Genomic DNA, 20667 nt, shown 5'->3' on the forward strand with positions numbered 1-20667 from the left:
GGTAAACAGCCAGATTCCTTTATCATGTGACAGAGCAGTGTGTCAGGTTGTTTGTAGATATGAAACTTTAGCCCAATTTTCTTTATACCACAGAGCTTAGAAATAAATGTTTATATTAATTTCTGAGCTCTTGCTATGTAAATTTTCAACCTAGTTTCAAAAGTTGGTATTTAAATAGCTAGTCAACAACAGCACTATGGAACTGGGTAATAAATAACATTTCACATTATTTCAAATCATCACTTTTGGGAAGTAATTTAAGGCTGCCCCTTTAAAATTATAGATTTTTAATGATTTTAAGTGAAAATTTTAGTGACAAGTTATTAGCAATTAGTGTCACTAATTAATTTGGTAAGTTTCACCTCAAGTATCAGTGTTAATGAATTAAATTTGTATCTATTAGTAGCACTAACATGTTAAACAAGAATGTTCCAACCTCTGATACACAAACAACATGACACACTAATATTTTGTTACTAGATCATATAGAAAAATGCCCCTAGCAGATTTCTATACTTACAGCTTCCTGTTAGCAGGACAACTGTGGTTAATAACTAAATGCCAGCTATGGTCTGTGTGTGGAGTCTTTTTATATATTTTGGACACACTAAGATGTAGTTTTAGTTAGGCCCCAAGTTCTCCTGTGACATGGATTTCATTCTGGCAGTGTAGGAACATATTCCTCAATAGTTTTCAGATGAAATTGCTGCAGCAGCATCACACACTCCTGAGTGATCCACTGTTCCGTAGCTACTTGCTGATGACACCGGTGGGATGGAGAAGCTTTCAGCTCAAACTAGTGTCTGTAGAAGGGGAAGCTTGCAGTTCGGGAAGGTCCTGATCTAGTGCAGTTAAGATGAGCAGGTGCTTTGACCAAAGTTCTCAGCTTTTCCTGGCAGGAGGTTGTAGTTCATCTTGGCAGTCACACCCTCGATGTGATGTAGATGGAATGAAGTCTGCTGGCCAGCGTGGATTGCAAATCCTGGAGGGGATCCAGACCCTGGACTTTACTATTCCTGCCATAGATGAGTTGCTTGAAAGTCTCTTGCTCCAGCAGAACATTCATGTGCTTGAGGAAGAAGCCTTCACAAAAAGAGGCCAGCTCTGGGGCATTGTGGATCTGTAAGACATATGGAGAATTTGGTCAAGCAAGAGAATTTGTATGCAGGTGTCAATTACCACCCTCTCTCCTTCGTCAGACAGATTCATCATGTAAGATTACTTAATCCCAGAAACAAATGCTTCAGAAGACGTTAACCCTGTGGTTAAAAGGTTCCTTCTGTTTTCTGTATGCTTGTGTCTCTGGAGAAGTTCCACTGGGATGACTGACAGAGGGTAAAAAAGTCTCTCCTATTTAATCCTTTAAAAGTCTCCTCTTTTTTTAAATCCTTTTGTGATCTCCTGCTGCTTATTGAGCCAAAGTCAAGTAACTCTTAAAGGAAAAGAGCAGCTGGTCAACGAAATAGCCAAGAAGATACCTGTTTTGTTATGGGAGGGTGCAATCTATGTGGCACACCATGACAGAATAATGAGCGTTGCCAGATGGCACGTGGCATTAGCAGCCAAACAAATTCTGTGCATAAGTAATAAGCCTCAGGAAAGGAAAGGAAGAAAAAAGCAGAAGCGATTAAGGAAATGCATAGGGGCATCTCTATTATACTCACTGCTATTTTAGGATATAGGGCTTTTGACTTTTCACAATTTTTTTCCAGTAGAAAAATATTTTCTAATTATGCATTGTTTAAAATAAGAGTTAAGAAAATTTGAACATATTTCTTATGTTCTTCTTGTGCCGCACTCGCAAAGAGATGACACTAGAGTCAGAAAAATGAAGCAGAGCAGTCTGTCTCCCAGTCCTTAGAAGTAGAAGCTTCCACAAAGGCTCAGGACATATCTGAATCATTGTTGCACAGTCTTTTGCACACCGGCCTCACCCCCTGACTGGGCATGAGGCGACACCAGTATGTTCGTGAAAGAGCCGTCATCTTGTTTCATAGCAAGATTCCTGTGCCTTTCATAAGGGACATGCTAGACAGATATTCAGCTGATCATAGCAGTACCGGGAGAAGCAGTGGCAAGGAAGAATGTCTACATGGCATGCAGACATTTACCACGGCACAGAAACCTTGAGAGAAATAGATAACCAACTTTATTCAGGGCAATGCAATGGCCTATCTGTCAGTTTGCTCAAATCTGATAACCTTGTTTATTGCTGTAACAAAATGGGAAAGGATGCTCCTATCAAGCATGCTACTTCAGGCACCAACATCCTGTTGCTTAATGTGGTATATCACACTAGAATAGGGCCACTGAATCAGTGGGGATTTGGTGAGTCAACTCCTCAGTATGTTCCATTGATGCTAAAGTAAGTTGCAGTTAGAGTAGGCTCCCTTGAATCAATGGAACTTAGGGAGGAACTGACTCTCCCATTCCCCACTGATTCAGTGGCTTTACTCTAGTGTGATTTATCACACCAAGAAACACCAAGGATTTTGGTCTGTGTATTCTTACGATGGCACCCATTACCATTTGCAGGGAAGAAGATATGTGTAATATCTAGTTTCACAAGCAGCAGGCAAAATGATAAACCTGTGTCTTTAACTGCAGTACTTCAGTCTACAGATGGGAGCCTATACTGAAAAACGACTCAGCCTTTACCTTAGCATATTTATAGATGTTAATGCAGGTGTCAGTGCTGATGGTCTGAGCACATAATATTTCACAGTGTCGCTGGAGGCCATCCAATTGGAAGAGGCTTGCAGCAGAGAGCAACTAGAGGGGATGACAGAAAAGTTGTTACCTTTATGATACCTCTGGTGCCATCACAGAACTGAGTCTCATCAGGTGACATACATAAAAGGTTGTTAAAAATACAATACAAGTATTTGTAGCATGAAATACCTAACCATTTAAGCAACAAAACTGAATACAGAGAGGGTTAAATTCTAAAAAGCCAGAGTCTCCATATCCATTTTTAAAATGCCATGAAACAGCTCATAAAAAGCTTGGGACGATAACAGAATGTTTTTGTGTGGTAGCAACAAGAACAGAAAGCAAGTAGTAGGAAGGTCTCTCTGAAGAGGGCATCCCATAACTAAGGTGTCATCACATAAGCCTTTGTTGCTTACCCCTGCTGAATATTGCTTGGCTACACACAGAGAGGAGAACAGGTAGAGACATGGAAAGAGAGAGAATCAGGAGCTGCGGGAAAGGATCCATGGAGAAAGAGAAAAGAGAGAGAAAAACAAGGGCCATGGACAAAGAAAGGGGAGTCATGCTTCTTGCAGGCTACATGGGCACAATTTTGCATGGCAATGTCAGAATACTTCTTGGCATTGGACACAGAAGATATCTCCCACATTCATAAAACACAGTGTTTTTTTTGAAGGAAAATGTATTTTTGACCACCATTCATCTTTAGAGATACTAGGGTCAAATACAAAGGGTATGATGAAACTGATTATATCAAAATAAAATACAATTATGTAGTAACACCCATCCCCTATTGATCTAAATTTTGAACAATAAAAAAAATAGTGCAGCAATTCTACATATGGTACAATCCTTCATAGGACTGCAGACTGCGACAAGTTTTTTGAAAATGACCTTGTCAAAAAGATGTATCAGCTTTTGCCTGTAAAACGCTGGAGCCATTTAATAAATTATGCAGAATGACATGCGAGTTGGCAGTGTTCTGGAACTGTATTACTTTAGATTGCAAGTGTACATGTCGGTTATGGGTTTTAATTTTTCCCCCATTATCACTTCATCCATACAGAAATTTAGCACAGTAAGAAATGAGAATTAGTGTTGCTGTCTCCTTGAATGTACTAATTTTACCATGTAGGGAGCTCTGCATGGGAATGACTCAGATGTCTCAACACTATTTCAAACACAGCATATCCAAAAGTGCACAATGTATCCTTCCTCCCAAGGTTAGTGATGCTTGATCACTCTTCATATCTGTCAGCAGCATTGCATTGATGATGCATCTAGCCTTTGCTTGATCTTGATATCTTCCCATCCTTTACTCAACAGTGCCCCATTTCTCCTTGGACTACATCACAAATATCCTCCCACTCCTTCTGAGTCTATCAGTTAAAACTCTGGCCATTCATCTTGATCCGTGACTTCTTCAGTATTCCCTGAATCAGTTTGTAAACTCCACAACCGAAATCACTGACCACATCTATTAGTCATACATGATAACCCCTCCCCAAAATTCCTTTTCCCTTTTTATTTATTCACTTTATTTATTTGACTTCCATACCACCCACCTGGCTGCCAAAGCCACTCTGGGCAATTTACAACACAGAACATAAAAGACAATTTAAGAACAGTAAACAAAATAACTATGGCAAATCTTCTGCTCATCGCTGCTGCTTTTTGCCACCCTCAACCTCTTAAAGGTCTCCTGCATTCTATTGTGATTTCATCTATTTCCCCCTGTAGATCTCTTTACATGGAAGTAAGGATGCCAAGAAATCAGGAGACTTGGGAGGGCAGCAATGAAGGAATTAGAAAAGATGATCAAGGGTAAGGATGTGTCACTGGACACCAAGTTCAAGATCATCCACACTACTGCATTTCCTTGTCACCATGTATGGGCGTTAAAGCTGGACAATGAAGAAAGCTGACAAGAAAAAAATGATTTATTTTAAATGTGAGACTAGATGCCCTGGACTACCAGAAAGATGAACAAATGGGTCATAGAACAAATCAAGCATAAACTGTCTCTGGAGGCAAAAATGTTGAGGCTGTGCCTATCCAACTTCAGGCACATTATGAGAAAGCAAGATTCTCTGGATAAGATAATAATGCTGGGAAAAGCTGAAGGCAGCAGGAAAAGAGGAAGAACAAATACGAGATGGATTGACTCCTTAAAGCAGTGGTGTCGAACTGTGGCCCTCCAGATGTTCTTGGCCTTCAACTCCCAGAAATCCTGGCCAGCAGAGGTGGTGATGAAGGCTTCTGGGAGTTGAAGTCCAAGAACATCTGGAGGGCCACAGTTCGACACCACTGCCTTAAAGGAACCACAGCCTTGAGTTTACAAGAGCTGAACAGCGCTACTGATAACACATTTTAAGGCAACTTGAAGACAGGTAACAAAGAACAAAGGATGCAATGAACACTTGCAATTTTTCTCATCCTTAATGAAAAAGTGGATGAGAAAAGGGGTAAACTGGTGCAAGATTTTTTTCTCTCTATGAAAGTGAAAAACTAACATTTTTCATCAACAGCAACACTAGCAAAAGCTGAACAAAATATTTGTGTTTAAAATGTGCATTATCAAAATAAAATTTTTTTTTGCTCAAAATGTGTTTTCCTAGATTGCCTATTCTTCCTTAAAAATCCACCTATTCCTTTGTTTTAATTCATGGAATCTCTCCGCATTTTAACTAGTTTAAGTACGTAAGCCTGCATTTATGCCCCGTTCCATCTCTTTCTTTTCTTCCTCTGCCTGTTTTTCCATCTTTTTAAGGAAAAAGATCTTTCTTTTGTTTTTTACAAGCTTTTTAGATACTGTGAATTGTCTGTTTTTGCCAATGCTCTCCAGCTTTGTTGCACTGATGTCACTGTATAAATAGGTTGGGTTGTTGAGAATGTATGACCCTCCAGATGTTTTTGGACTCACTCAGCAGAGGTCATGTGTTGCCCAGGCCTGCTATAAGTAAGATTAAAGTTAGCATAATTAGAATTTCAGCCTTCAAGCAAAACGCAGCACAGAGGTGTTCAGCTGATAGTCACTCCTAAGCAAACTTGAAGTCACGGTAAACTGGATGTTTGCAAGGCCAAGCATCCTTGTATTGTTCTATTTTGTAACGTGTAGAGAAAATCAAGCCCTTGCTTAGTATGATGACATTTTGAGTTTTTCCTCCTATCACTCACTAATGAGTGAGAATACACCTTGTGGTATGTTTTCTGATAAGTTTTCTTCAAGAAGGGGAGTTATACCTGGTGATGTCATTTCTAGCAGTTATCACCATAGTACTTGTGATGCATTGTCAGGCAATTCTGAGCAACTGGCAGATACACGCTGGGGCCCACTGGGATTAAGGCATCAACACTTGTTATTGTTTTACTGGGGTGGAGGCCTGGCTTTTAGCAGCGAACCACTAGACCAAATGGTGGTTTGGGGATAATGAAGATGGTGGCTGCTGTGGCCACTCCATTCTCATTTCTCCGTGCTGTGCTGAATGCACCACCTCTTGTGAGAAGCTCAGTGGCTAATGTGCGATGTGAAGCAGCGAGGGCTTCCACCTTAATTTCCCAGGGAGAGGTCCATCAGGCTAATGTTGGGATGAGGCCCAAAGAGCACCTTTATTAGCACTTCCTCTTACCTAGTGTTTACCATATTTATTCTGCTACCCAACTGTACTCTTAAACTGAGAAGGGAGAATCATGTCATCTTGTAATTCCTTCCCAGGAAACAAACCACCCGAATAAACAATAGTTTGTCATGCTTTCCAATTGTAAGGATATGCTTGGAAAAGTGTGCTGGGTTTTTAGAGGCACCTGGCTGGCTCATTTTTGACACAGTACATTGAACTTTTGATCTGATCTATCAAGGCAGCCTTTCTGTTCTTAGCAAAGGGCAATAATCTGTCTTGGGATTTATGCTAGCTTGCTTCTATTGTCAATAACAAAATGCAAATTACATCCACTTTGAATCTGTTTCAAATCTGCACCATGTTCACCATAAACCCACAGATAAACCAGTCTAATAAGCTCAAACATTTCTATTCATTCAGTTCCAGTGCCAAACCAACACTTTATATATGTTATAAAGTGTATAACATATATTCTAGGCTCAAACAAAAGGTCTTCTGTATCCTCTAACACAGCTTTGTAGTGTGCTGTTTTCATTAGATAGTACGTATGTTATATGGACACTCATTCTATCTTTTGGGAAATCATTTTTAGAACAGGACAGGCTTCTGTACCTGGAGAGCACCAATTCCACAGTAAACAGATGCCATCAGTATTAGCTTGAACCAGTGCAGCAAGCCAGAAGGGCACTGCAAGAATATGCTCACCTCAAGGATATCAGAAGTAGGAATTTCCATAGATTCTGTTCCTCCATAATATAAATACTGCATCAGCATCTGAAAAAGAAACAGACAAAAAGCAGTGAGAAAGCTGAACTTCCACGAACTTCCAACTGGCTTTGGAAAGTGTGCAAACTCCAAATTGACTGTGGCCTGCTGGCTTGGCTCCTAGGACAGATGCCACATGTATTAGAGCACGTGGTAAGGAGCTCCTCACAACCTATTTAGTCTTATATTATAGTAATGGGCAGGCAGGTGTAGCAAAGAGCGGATCAAATTATTATGACTACAGGTCAGTTCACAACTATATTCAATGGCTGAAATTCTGTTGCTTAGTGTAGTAAGTTCCACTAAAATAAGCCCATTGCAATCAGTGGAGATTTGGTAAACCAACTCCTCTGGAAGTTCCATTGATTCAAATGAACCTACTCTAGCTGTGCCTTATTTCGGCACAGGAAGTCACAACTACAAGGGCCTATTTGAATCAATGGAACTTATGGAGCAATTGACTCACCTGATCCCAGTGATGCAATCAACCTATTTTAGTGGAACACAATATTGCTAAGTGATAGGATTTCAGCCACTATGTCTCAATTTTGCAAACTGCAATGTATCTGTAGCTTTTCTAGAAGGCCAACAAGAAAAGAAAAAAAAACACCAGTTATTGAAGAGAAAGCAAACAGATGTCACAGTTGTGTTGTTAAGTCTATAGATTGTCACTTTTAGTTTTTCAAATTTTCCAACTTCTACACACTCCCTTCCTAAACTGGATGGACATACATACATACATACATACATACATACATACATACAGACATACATACATACATACATACAGACATACAGACAGACAGACAGACAGACAGACAGACAGACAGACAGACAGACAGACAGACAGAGAAGAGAAGAGAAGAGAAGAGAAGAGAAGAGAAGAGAAGAGAAGAGAAGAGAAGAGTCCCTGCATCCTTGATTTGACTAGGCTATGCTTTTGTGTGCCAAAACAAACTGTATGCCTTTTTCTTGACAGTCTACAAAGAGGTCATACAGATTTCTCTGTTTTTTTTAAAAAAGTTAATTATCTTAAGTGAAAATTTTCTCAGTAGAAAACTGTAAGGCCTTTATAGTATATAATTTCAGCAGTTAAAACATATCTAATACCATGTCGGCATCTTTTCTGGCTCTATTCACATTTAATTTGCTTAACTCAGCATGAAAATTATGCCTGAGAACTTCCAGAAGTCTTCAGTAACTCTTCACATAATACTGTTAAGGCCATAGAACAAGTCCAGTATGCAACTGCTTATTAAGGACAAATATAATGTGTGAACTCAACAAGGATGGAAATAGCTGTCCGCAATTCCTGCGAGCATGGCAGCTGCAAAACGTGACACCATAAGATGAGCACTACTGCTCTGAATCAGCAGTTTCTGACGCACATGTCGCCTTGCTCTTATCATCACGTATGAAGAGGTGGGCGGAAATGTAGAGAAATGTGTAGAGAAATGCATTATTTGTGGACAAATCCCAAAGGAGAGATTTTCTGTTAGAGGCTTTTTGTTTTGAACCCTATTCTTGGAATTAGTCATAAGCTGCTTCATTCCTGAATCCAGTATTAATAATTGCTTTTATAGGTAGGCACCGGAAACTGAAAGGTACTACAAATCAGAAACCACCAAAATTATCGTGTGTTTGATTTATGTTTCATTTCAGCTTCAATCAAAAGGAGTGAATTATGTGAATATTCTTCAAAACATACCTTGAAGATATTATATTTCATATCACTGATTTCCACAGTCTTACTGCCTTGGCTGTCTTGTTCTGTTTTATTTGTCATCAGTGTCTTAAATCTGTGGAAACAGGTAGAAGATTTTCACAGATTTTTTTTTAAACTACATTTATTTAGATTTTTCTTCAGAAGTTAATGTGAAAACAGGATCCAGTGTTCTAAAATTCCCAACAGCATATGAGGCGGAAGGAAGAGGGTCAGAGTTGCTGCTCACCATCCAATCCCCAATACCAAACCTTAAACCGGACTTCAGTGATAAAATAAGAAGTAAATATCTAATTCCTCTGGGAAATGTTTAACTATAATTTTCCCTTCAGATCCATGGGAAAGTTGTGTGCTTTCTGGTGCCACAAATAATTGTATGCTCCCACCCAGAAGTGTGTTTTTGACAACAAAATCAGGATTTGCAGTTAATTTTCCCAATGTAGGTCCAAAATTGTGCCTTGTTTTGGCCCACAATGACTCTCTATGTTTCTAGTTGAAACAATAATTAACATCTGGTCACTTCTGATATTTTTGGTGCCTATGAGAGGGGATAGGGGTCCAAGGTGGGGAGCCTTCTAGTGGGTCCCAGGTGGGAGGAAATGGTTAAAGTTTCACATTAGAAGGACTGCTTTGTGAGTCTGCATAGAAAATTTACGTGAAACTCTAAAATGTCCCACCCAATTCCACAAGGCTTAATCTTCAAATAACTCCCCAAAGATGCTGTAGGCATCATTTGCAGAGCATCTTACCTGTTGGAAGCTGTAACGAGGAGAACTTTATGTGCATAAAAGAGCTTTCCTTCCACTAGAAAAGTAACATCAGACATATCTTTGTTATTTAAAAAATGAGGATCTGTGTGGAAGAAAAAAAAGTTTAATGATGCTGCACATGAGGGGAACATGGCTGAAATCAAGATTCTCAAAGTCACAACTCATAGAAGGCTTGTCATCTTACCTAGTCGGGCTGGAAGTGTCTTTCTGATTTCAGGAATGGTGGGGATGGGGCTGCTTCCATAACAGTGAGCAAAGATGGCTGCCAGCTGCTGATTGATAGAGTCGTTCTGTGAACATGAACAAATCAAGAATATCAGGAGTTTGGAAGACTTAGCCTCGTATAGGTTAAAGCAGTTAATTTTATTTCCTGTTCACAGTTCACAGAAGAGAGTGAACAAGATGTTAAAATGCAACTCTGCAAAGAGTACAAGATTCATGCAGAGGGATCATTTTTCAATCCATCCTTCTGAGAACCTCTTTTTGCTAAGAAAAATACATTATCCTGGAGCTTGCCGAGTTGGCTAGATTTATTTTCTGATGTATATGAGGATGTTCCTATATCTGGGGAACTCTAAAAGCAGTGTATACCTGGAAAGGACTGTACTCGGTCCAGAGGGTTTTTACATGTCAAACAAAGCCTCTATTTACTATGAAAATAATGGAGCTATTGAGGTGGGTTTTTTTTTGTGTGTGGGTCTTTTTGCAAACTGAATTTTTAAAATGACATATGTACGTACGTGGCTGAAAGGTGAAATATAAATATTTAAAATAAATTATTAATATTTATAGTTTAGTGTAAGCATGAATGAAATCCTTTCTTTTAAAGCAAACTCACTATACATGGTCTTGATTTTCATAAGAATGAGGATCTTTATATTTGACAGCTTTTCCTTCTGGTTGTTGACAATGGCCAAAATCCTGTCCCTGGGTGTAAGCTAAATAGTAACGTTTGATCCATTTCTTCCAGGTAAAAAACCCACCCCTGTTGAGATTCTTGGGGTGTGTGTGTACACAGGCTGGTTTGGTGCATGTGTGCATCGTAAGAATTGTGGTGGGGATGCTTTGTTTACCAGGAATGGACTGAAAGTTATGATTTGACTTGCATTAAACAACTGAATATTAGCCAACGTTGTATTAAACAAGCTTAAGTAAATACAGCCAATGTGATCCTTGCATCCAGAATTAATTGGGATTCTCATGCATGCTTTACAGTGGTTTTGTCTGAGCAAATAATGACTGTTTTCAATTGAAAAGTTTGGATTTCTACACCAAGTAATTAGGATCTGGGAAAGCTATATTTTGTATCTCATAAATCCTCTGAGATGCAGGTAGTTTCAGGTTGTTACTTTCCCAAAAAGTAACTTTTCCTATTCAGCAGAAGAGCATGTCCAAGTATAATTTTAGCATAGATTACTTTGCTGGTTCTGAGGATTTCAAACATAAGTTGCAGTCCATCGTGAACAAGCTCTTCATTGTATTCTTCTTCCTTAATGGTAACAAATTCCCGCAAGAGATTCTGCACCACCGAGTAACGTGACTGACAGAAAGTTGTCCGAAGTGACTCAATCCATACATGGAGCTTCCAGGGAATTCCTATGGTCATTTAAAGACAAAATTGAAAATGGATTTTTAATAGGAATATCTCTAGACGGTCATCAATAAAAATAAAGGTAGGAAAATAACAAACATCTTTTCTAGGCAAAATGAATGATTGGTTTGAATATTCTAAGGGCTACCAAGCCAGCTCCCTCTAGAAATCTAATATGGCATGACACTGTTGGTCATCGGTGGCTGCTCCCAGTATCATTCTGAATCTATATATAAGAAGTGAGATTCCACTATCAGAATAAAAATCAGAAAAGCTTATGATGGGATAGTAATTTAATATTCTTGACTCTTATTCTAAGATTCAAAAATCATAAGCACACGGAAAATTCCTATTGTGTAACTTTGTGCTGGCATAAATCAGACTGGGGTGCCAGGACACACTGATTTAAATTGACTTAAAGCTTCCTATTTCCACATTTCAGCTTCTGAGGCTCCGTAGGGAAGCCTTGGAGAGCTTCTGGACATTGGGAGTGGAGGGGGGGGGGACTTCAAAAGTAAAACAATTGTCATAAATTAATCCTGGTGCCACAAAGTTACATAATAGAATTTTGTTCAATATAACAGAACTTGAAATGACTATGGCCTTCTTTTGATCACCACTTGTAAACTGACTGTTGGTGCTGTTGCTGAGTTGTTTCAACATTACCTATGCTATGATAATGTTTGAAACTCCTATGCATGTGCCTAAGAATGCATGAATTAGTTGCCATGCTGGTCATAAATCCAACAATGAGTAGATGTCACCAACACTGTCTGCAATGATTAGGTCCATCATGAATATATAGGAAGACACTGATATTACCCCCGGAAGTGGGTATGAGAACAACACTAAGACTGAAAATCACACCTTGAAGATTACAGACGAAGAGGGCTTACTGCAGTGTCACACTGCATGTTTCTTGAACAATGTGGCTAGCATGCATGCCTCTCCTGGAAACCACCCCCCAACTAGATGATGTGTGGAATTCTTATGGATGTACTGGGAGGGAAAGTTTATTTAATTGGTAGTACTAAGTCTCTGGCAATGCATTAAAATAAATTTTTTAGTCAGTAGAATAAAAGCTGGGGGGGGATAGATTAAACTTCTTCTTTCCACAGAAGGAGCTATTTAAAATTCTGTATTGGACTAACTTAGCTGGTGGGGAAATCTCCTAAAGATACAGATACTGGCTATGTCTTTCAGGTAATACATAGTTTAAACTTAAGAATGATGCTGTAAAATAGACAGATAATTTATTTATTTATTTATTTATTTATTTATTTATTTATTTATTTATTTATTTATTTATTTATTTATTTATTTATTTAATATCCCGCTTATCTGATCAACAGATCACTCTAGGCAGCTTACAACAGTGATAAAACAATAGCTAAGGCAACTTATATAAAAACATATTCAACGATTAGATCGAACACAAGGAGGGAAAAAAGAGGGGGATCAGAAATTGGCTGAGGGGGGGAAGGCCTGCCGGAATAGCAATGTTTTTAGTTGTTTTTTGAAAATACCCAGCGAGGGAGCCGCGCGAATATCAGGAGGAAGGTTATTCCAGAGGCAAGGAGCCACCGCCGAGAAGGCCCGATTTCTTGTCTTTTCCTTCCGGGCCTCCCTCGGCGTTAGGCTCCTCAGCCTCACCTCCTGGCTCGCGCGAGTGATATGGGTAGATCTTGGTGGCAGAAGGCGTTCCACCAAATATTGAGGCCCTAAACCGTTTAGGGCTTTATACGTGAGCATATACCTACTAATTCCCATAGATCTTGCAGGTTGAGGGATGTGAACCTTTTTACCTATTGGACTCTAGTTCTCCTTGGTCTTAGTCATCAGGGCCAGTGGATGGGATGATGATAGTGCAACAACAAATAGGATGTTATGAGTCTTCTAACCCTGCTATAGCTGAATTGGATAAACATTCAAGCCATGATATCTCACAAATGGAGAACAGATCTGTTACACCACTATGTTTGCAGATTTGGCCAAGTCATATCACACAGCTCTGATGGACAAATTCACCACTAAAGATCACAGACTTCTCTATTCACTAGTCTTTAATCAACACCAACATAGTATTTTTCTGCAGTTTTTTAACTTGCCAATAAATGGAAAGCAGGTAATAGCTCCTATTTTTTTTAAAACAGGGAAATCTGAAAAAAAATATGAACCACTTAGCAGGTCAATATCAGAGTCCACATATTCTTTCTCCCTTTCAATTTTACTTTTTATTATAATAACCAAAGACAGAGAAAGGGCTTGTATAGCTTTAAGAGCTGCACAGGAGAGATAATTTTACTGTATGCAGTTTATCATGCAAAAGTAATAACGCCTATCAAAACATCTGTTCTGCACAATTAAAGTACAGGATCTTGCTCTTCTTGTGCTTCTGACTAGAACCCTTTGCTTGATGTTTTCAATTTTACTGCAAAAGCCTGCAAATTTCTCATAGGATTAGCAATGGCCAAGTCTGTGATGGGACGGTAATTTAGTACTCTTGATTCTTATTCTAATGCTCTGAAATTCACTTTGCAAAGTCTTCAGCCTCTTTACAGAAGATAAAAGATTGGAGCTATCTAAGGGTTTAAGGACTAATTTCATGGCACTTAAGAGGGTTCACAATAGGTGGCCCAGCAATTCTGAATAGTCAATCTTGATTTTAGAAATATCCTATTAATGCTAAAGCTAGATTTCCCCATGTATTTACTGCTGGGGTTTATATGATCAGTGAATTTCAGTTAATTTGTTCCAGCAATAATCTATTTCTCAAAGCAGAGAGTTGTACAAATTTCATTATTAAATCAATGTATTAGAGTCTATTTTTCAGCTTTCCTAGATGGCTTTTTCCATGCATTCTCCATGGGATTAAATTACTGCCGCACTTAAATGTTTATATATACCCCATTTCCCCGAAAATAAGACCTAACCTGAAAATAAGCCCTAATATGATTTTTCAGGATGGTTGTAATATAACCCCAACCCCCAAAATAAGCCCTAGTTAAGTGGAACCCTACCCTACACCATTGTGCAGCAACCAGAAGATGATAAAATGACTGTATTTGAACAAATGTAGATCATTGTACATGAAAAAAATAAAACATCCCCTGAAAATAAACCCTAATGCGTTTTTGGAGCAAAAATTAATGTAAGACCCTGCCTTATTTTTGGAGAAACACGGTAATACACAGTGAAATATTCTGCATGACTCAAATTGGGGACAGATGCAGAATGATTTCTAAAGCCCCAGAATCAATATGCATTCATTTGCTGTGCCTTTAGAATAATATGCAAACAAATGCTGAAAGAAGAAAAACTGCAGGATAAAAGTTCTTTATTTTTTATTTCTGTGTGCAACTCTGGAAATAAAATATATTCCATGTAAGGAGAGTTCCCTTTATTGCTTCAGAAATTCTATCAACAATAAAGGTGTTCTAATAATTTTTTGGATACTCAGTGTGGTGTAGATAGACAATAGAATGATGGACTGGGACTCTGGAGACCAGGGTTCAAATCTCTGCTTAGACATGGAAACTCACTGTGGGTATGGTAAAATCACCCTTTAAATATCTTACTTATCTTGAAAGCTCTGTTGGGGTTGTTATAAGTCAGTTCCAGCTTGGCAGCACATAACTTTTTTTAAAAAAAAAAATCTTGAATTGGGGTAGTGTAAAGCATAATTTTTTAGGAATGCTATTTTCTTTTGAGTACAGTATTACTAATTGCTGGATGGGGCAATTCAAACATATTAAAAACAAAAATGCGGAAAAAGCCTTTGATAATGTCAACTGGGAATTTATGTTCTCACTACTGGAGAGAATGGATATACAAGGACCATACCTGAAAATGATTAAGGCATTATACACTAAACAAACAGCCAAGATAAAAGTGAATGGTAATTTAACTGGAAATATACAGATTGAACAAGGAACAAGGCAAGGCTGTCCATTATCTCCCCTATTATTTATCTTAATATTGGAAATACTCAACAGGCAGATTAGAAATAATGAAGCCATTAAAGGACTTAAAATTGAGGGAGAAGAATTTAAGCTACAAGCATACGCGGACGATCTAGTGTTAATATTAGAGAATCCTATGGAAAATCTTGAAGTACTGATGGAAGTTATTGGAGAGTTTGGAAAAGTGGCAGGTCTCAAAATAAACTATCAAAAAACAAAAATTATGACAAAAAACATAAAACAAGAAGATGTGGAGAAATTAACACAGTGTTCTAAATTTGAGGCGGTAAAAAAAATTAAATATCTAGGGGTGATCATCACTAGAAAACCAAGCAATTTAATGAAGGAAAACTACTTGGCAATACAGAAAGAAATTCAGAAAAAACTGGAGGAATGGAACAAATTACAAATCTCATTTATGGGAAGAGTTTCAACAATAAAAATGATGATCCTACCTAAACTTCTATTTTTATTCTCAAACCTCCCAATAATATTGAACTTTAAGTATTTCAAGGACCTGGACAGAATAACAGCAAATTTTCTTTGGAAATATAAGAAACCAAGAATAAAACTTAAATTGCTGCAAGACTTGAAAGAAAGAGGGGGAGTGGGTGTGCCGAACTGGTTGCTATATTACAAGGCATGTGCAATGACTTGGATTAAGGAATGGATAACTCTAGAAAATCAAAGGCTGTTGAAATTAGAAGGACACGACTTAAAGATGGGATGGCATGCATATGTATGGTATGGGAAACTCAAAGAACACTCTCAGTTTGAAGAGCATATCATCAGGAAGGCTTTAGGGATGATATGGCAGAAATTTCAAGCACAAACTTATGAAAAAATCCCAATGTGGGTAGCACCAATAGAAGCATTTTCATTTAAAACCTTGAACCAGAAAGGAAGGTTAACCACATATGAAAATCTGCTAACAAATGAATTGGAGATAAGGAACAAACAAGAGCTCGAAAAAATGGGTATAGCGGTGGACTGGTGGTCAATGGCAAAATTAGAATCAAGATATAAAAAAGACAGGGCTGTGGGTTTTTTTAAGGGCAAAGTTCAGGTAGACAGACTGTGGTTATATACAGATGAAGCAATAATTAAGAAAATGTATACCTATTTATTAGAATATGAATTAGAAGATGAAAGGGTGAAAGAAACAATGATAAAATGGGCAAAAAATTTTGGGTACAATGTAGATCTTGATAATTGGACAATGATGTGGAAAGAAAGCAATAAGATTTTGAAACCAGCAAATTTAAGAGAAAATGTACTCAAAATGTTCTACCGATGGCACTATACACCCATAAGATTAGCAAAAATGTCAGAGGGTAACAGTAACATATGTTGGAAATGTAGGAAAAAGGTTGGAACTTATTACCATATGTGGTGGACATGTGAAAAGGTCAAAATCTATTGGACACAGGCATGGGATTTAGCAAAAGAAATTATACAGCAGAGATTAGAGCTGAAACCTGAAATGGCATTATTGAATGTCATTTCAGGTATAAATGACAATAAACTGAAGCATTGTCTTATGTATATACTCACAGCAGCTAGATTACTCTGGGCCCAGAAATGGAAAACAGAAGAGGTTCCGACGATGGAAGAGCTGTTAAAGAAACTATGGGACATGGCTGAGTTGGACACTCTATCAGAAGCACTGCGGGATCAGCCAAGAGACTATGTAAAACAAAGCTGGGGACTAATATATCTCTGGGCCCAGAAGAAGACTAAAGTTTAGGGTGAAATTTAGGATACATGTAGAAACTTATTAGTATATGCTATAAACAGAGGTAGGGAGAATAGAGGACTAATGAGGCTGGAATCTTTGACTCCAAGGGGGGGGGGGAACTTTAGATAGAGGGGTAATTTAGGTTTGCTTTTTTTTCTTTGCCATATGATTTTCTTTTTCTTCTTTTTTCTCATTTCTTTTCGTCTCTTCGTTTTGGTTTTCTTTTTCTTTTTTTGGTATCTTGTGGCTTTTTGTATGTTAAAAAACTTAATAAAATTTATTTAAAAAAAAAAGAAATTTTGCCATTTATTTGCTGCTTTATCTTAATTAATATGTAGGTGTCAGTCAGTGGTTAGAAAGTCTGATAAATAAATGGGATTTCAGCTATAAACTTCTAAAGACTCACAAGGGGGGGCAGTATACAATAAAGAAGGGGAACGTGTGGCCAAAGGTGGTGGTACTCCACTTCCTGATCATGCTCTGGATTGACTACATTAAGATAAGGCTGACCAGAGTCTGCTGGGTCAGCCATTTGCCAAAGATTCATTGCCTTTCCTGCTTGGATCCACTGTGAAAAATGGTGAGATGGATCCCAAGTCTCACCCAGCAGGACTCCTGCTGTTTTATTACCTACAGTATATATCTGTGTCATCAGGAGGTCAATAAATGCCATATTAAAAGTGATGGAAAGGTTTGTCGAGGTCATTGTTAGAGTTTACTCCAGGGTTGGGCCTGTGGGACCTATGTGGTCCCCCAAAAGCCATTTTTGTGGGCTCTCAGTGCTCCCCAAAACAAAACAAAAAAAACTAGTTGTGGTTTCCCACCAAAATTCAGAGGCAAGCCACTAAATGGCCTGTTTACTTCCGTGAGGACACCATGTACAGAAAATATTTCCAGTGTCAATTAGAGATTGAAACCTCTAATTATAGTCAGTTATACCTTCCTTCTTTGGGTTTCTCTTCCTTTGTAAGTAATCATGCAATCTCTTCCCTGTTATTTAAACAGCCTTCACAAACTTTTGTTATTTAAACATTTCCTGCTGCTGCTTCTTCCACAGTAACCGATTTAAAGTGCATGGTTCCCAAAACTGATTAACATTTCTGCTATAATGAATTAAATGCAATCTTTAATTAATTTTCAGTATTTTTAAATTCAGACTGAGTGGGTTTTGGAGGAAATTATGAAATACTCTTGAAGTAAATTTAATTGGGACTACTATTCATATTAATAAAGTTCACAGAAAAATATAAAAGAGGATGTATATGTAAAATACATGAATACCCTCTTTCCCTGAAAATAAGACCTAACCTGAAAATAAGCCCTTTTTTGCTTTTAATATAAGCCCTACCTCAAAAATAAGCCCTAATTAAGTGAAACCCCACCCTCCACCATTGTGCAGCATTGTGCAGCAACCAGAAGAAGATGACATGATTGTAAAATAAAACATCCCCTGAAAATAAGCCCTAATGTGTTTTTTGGAGCAAAAATTAATATAAGACCCTGTCTTATTTACGGGGAAACATGGTACTGTATATGTATGCACATTTATAATAAAATATACAACACAAAAGAAGAAACTACTACGCTCTACTAAACCTTCCCCATTTCTTTAGAGTATACCCCCTTTTGGGTGTGGGTCCCTCAAATCACTGGCCAAGTGAAAAATGGCTCCCAATATCAGGGAAGTTCTCCTTTGCTATCATTTTATTCTGATCTTGGTGTCAGAGACTGCACAGCAGAGGCTATCACTAGGGAATAGCTTGATTTCTATATTATAGTTTTAGTTATATACATCTGCCAATCACTCTCTGGGAGAGCAAGTCTTGTCAGAAGGTCCATTATATTTAACTATTTTTGAGTCAGATGTGCATGCAATGAGGCTCCATAGCAGCATGGAAATGGATATTTCTGAAGTTGGTTGAAAATATATTAATCTTTTCCCCCCTTTTAAATACAGGACTGATTATAGACAGACAAGTGATTGTGGGAAAGCTGCTGTATCTTCAAATGGTTAACTATAAGCCAACCTTTACTATTAAAAAGCTGCCCTTACCAAGTGCTCTAAGCTCCATCGTGATGTCAACATAACCGTGCTCAGCGCTGTAATACATGGCCTCCTGTAAAGCCTTCATCCTGGTTTTACACAACTTAACTTGGCCTTCATTGGCACTTCCTTGGCTGGAGGTGTCATTTTCCACACCCTCTGCTAAAATCTCTTCCAGTGACAGAACATCTCCCTTGGACTGCTGTGGTTGTGTGAGGAGCTTCCGCAGAACATTTCTACACAGATAAAGAAAGACCAGCATTCCATTAATACACCCTGTATTTCTGGAAAACGTGAGCTTCTTTGTTCTGATAGTATGGCTTAGTAGATGTTTCTGTTTGCCAAAATCATTCTGAAGATGGCAAGTTCCCTTTCTTTGAACTTGGAGACACCCATGTTAAAAGTAGTTCATGAATGTTAAATAAGAAACCACTTAATTAAAGTTAAAATATTTTGGTGGACTTCTTAACATTACCTGCTTATTTTGTGGTTTTTAATAAATTAAAACTCTAAAAAAGAAAATTCCAAGTCCTCAAAATCACCTGTAAAAACAATGAATTATAATAAAATTTAATGTTTATTCAGTACTCGCTTTGTTAAAACAGTAGTTGTAAACAAGGTGTAAATGGGAACTTTGTAAACTGCAAACTGGCTGGATAGCTCAGTGGTTAAGGTATCTGGTTGCAGAGCCAGAGGCTGGGCGTCTGATTCCCCATTGTGCCTCCTGTAAGCCCAACCACCCTCAGCGGTCACGGGCAAGCAGCACAGTCTTGGTCCCAGAAGAAGGGAATGCTAAACCACTTCCGTGTATACCTAGGAAGCCATGGAAAGGGCTGTCTCAAGTCAGAATTGATTTGAAGGAACACGATTATTATGATTATCAAATCACAATGAAATTTTAATGAATTAGGAAAAACTAATTAATTTTTAACCAACTATTGGTGTGCTCTGGTCTTTCTGCATCAGCAAAAGAGAGATAAGAGAATTCAAGCACATGAACTGCTTGAAGTGTTTGCAAGCTTTGTTACAGATATGCTAGTTTATCATGCCCATAAAATGGCTGCAAATTTGCAGGCCCCCAAGTGATGTCCCCTTCTTTCTTCAAAGGGGCAAAAGGAGCAGTTTATCTCATGGTAAAATACTTCACGGATTGCTGCCTTGTCATGGTGAAGGGGCTTGAGTAATTCAGAGAAACTATGGGCTATGCCGTGCAGGGACACCCAAGATGGACAGGTCATAGTGGAGAGTTCTGACTAAACCCAATCCACCTGAAGCAGGAACTAAAATGGACACGAATTGGGTGAATTCAGTTCAGATGATTATCATATCTACTATTGTGGGCAAGAATCCTGTAGAAGAAATGGAGTAGCCCTCATAGTCAATGAAATAGTGGGGAAAGCTGTACTGGGACACAATCTCAAAAATGATAGAATGATTTCAATACGAATCCAAAACAGACCTTTCAAAATCACAGTAATCCAGGTTTATGCACCAACCACCGATGCTGAAGAGGTTGAAATTGACCACTTCTATGAAGACTTACAAGACCTTCTAGAACTGACACCAAAGAAAGATGTTCTTCTCATTCTAGGGGACTGGAATGTTAAGTAGGGAGTCAAGACATAAAAGGAACAACAGGTAAGTTTGGCTTTGGAGTTCAAAACAAAGCAGGACAAAGGCTAATAGAGATTTGTCAAGAGAACAAGCTGGTCATCACAAACACTCTTTTTCAACAACACAAG

General features: G+C 38.3%; 1 protein-coding gene across 1 annotated transcript in view; it reads right to left on the minus strand.

Annotated features, from left to right (window-relative positions):
* Positions 1-20667, minus strand: part of ABTB2 (ankyrin repeat and BTB domain containing 2) — a 179804-nt gene continuing 159137 nt past the window's right edge. The window contains exons 10-17 of the mRNA XM_020782824.3: positions 18935-19161; positions 11008-11186; positions 9775-9880; positions 9570-9672; positions 8806-8896; positions 7038-7106; positions 2659-2772; positions 1-1120 (exon numbers count right to left, since the gene is read on the minus strand). Coding sequence (XP_020638483.3) covers positions 923-1120; positions 2659-2772; positions 7038-7106; positions 8806-8896; positions 9570-9672; positions 9775-9880; positions 11008-11186; positions 18935-19161 — 1087 coding nt within the window. The 3' untranslated portion in view covers positions 1-922. The remainder of the gene's footprint in view (positions 1121-2658; positions 2773-7037; positions 7107-8805; positions 8897-9569; positions 9673-9774; positions 9881-11007; positions 11187-18934; positions 19162-20667) is intronic.

Source organism: Pogona vitticeps, chromosome 1 (assembly GCF_051106095.1).
Source record: "Pogona vitticeps strain Pit_001003342236 chromosome 1, PviZW2.1, whole genome shotgun sequence".
Taxonomy (NCBI): Eukaryota; Metazoa; Chordata; class Lepidosauria; order Squamata; family Agamidae; genus Pogona; species Pogona vitticeps.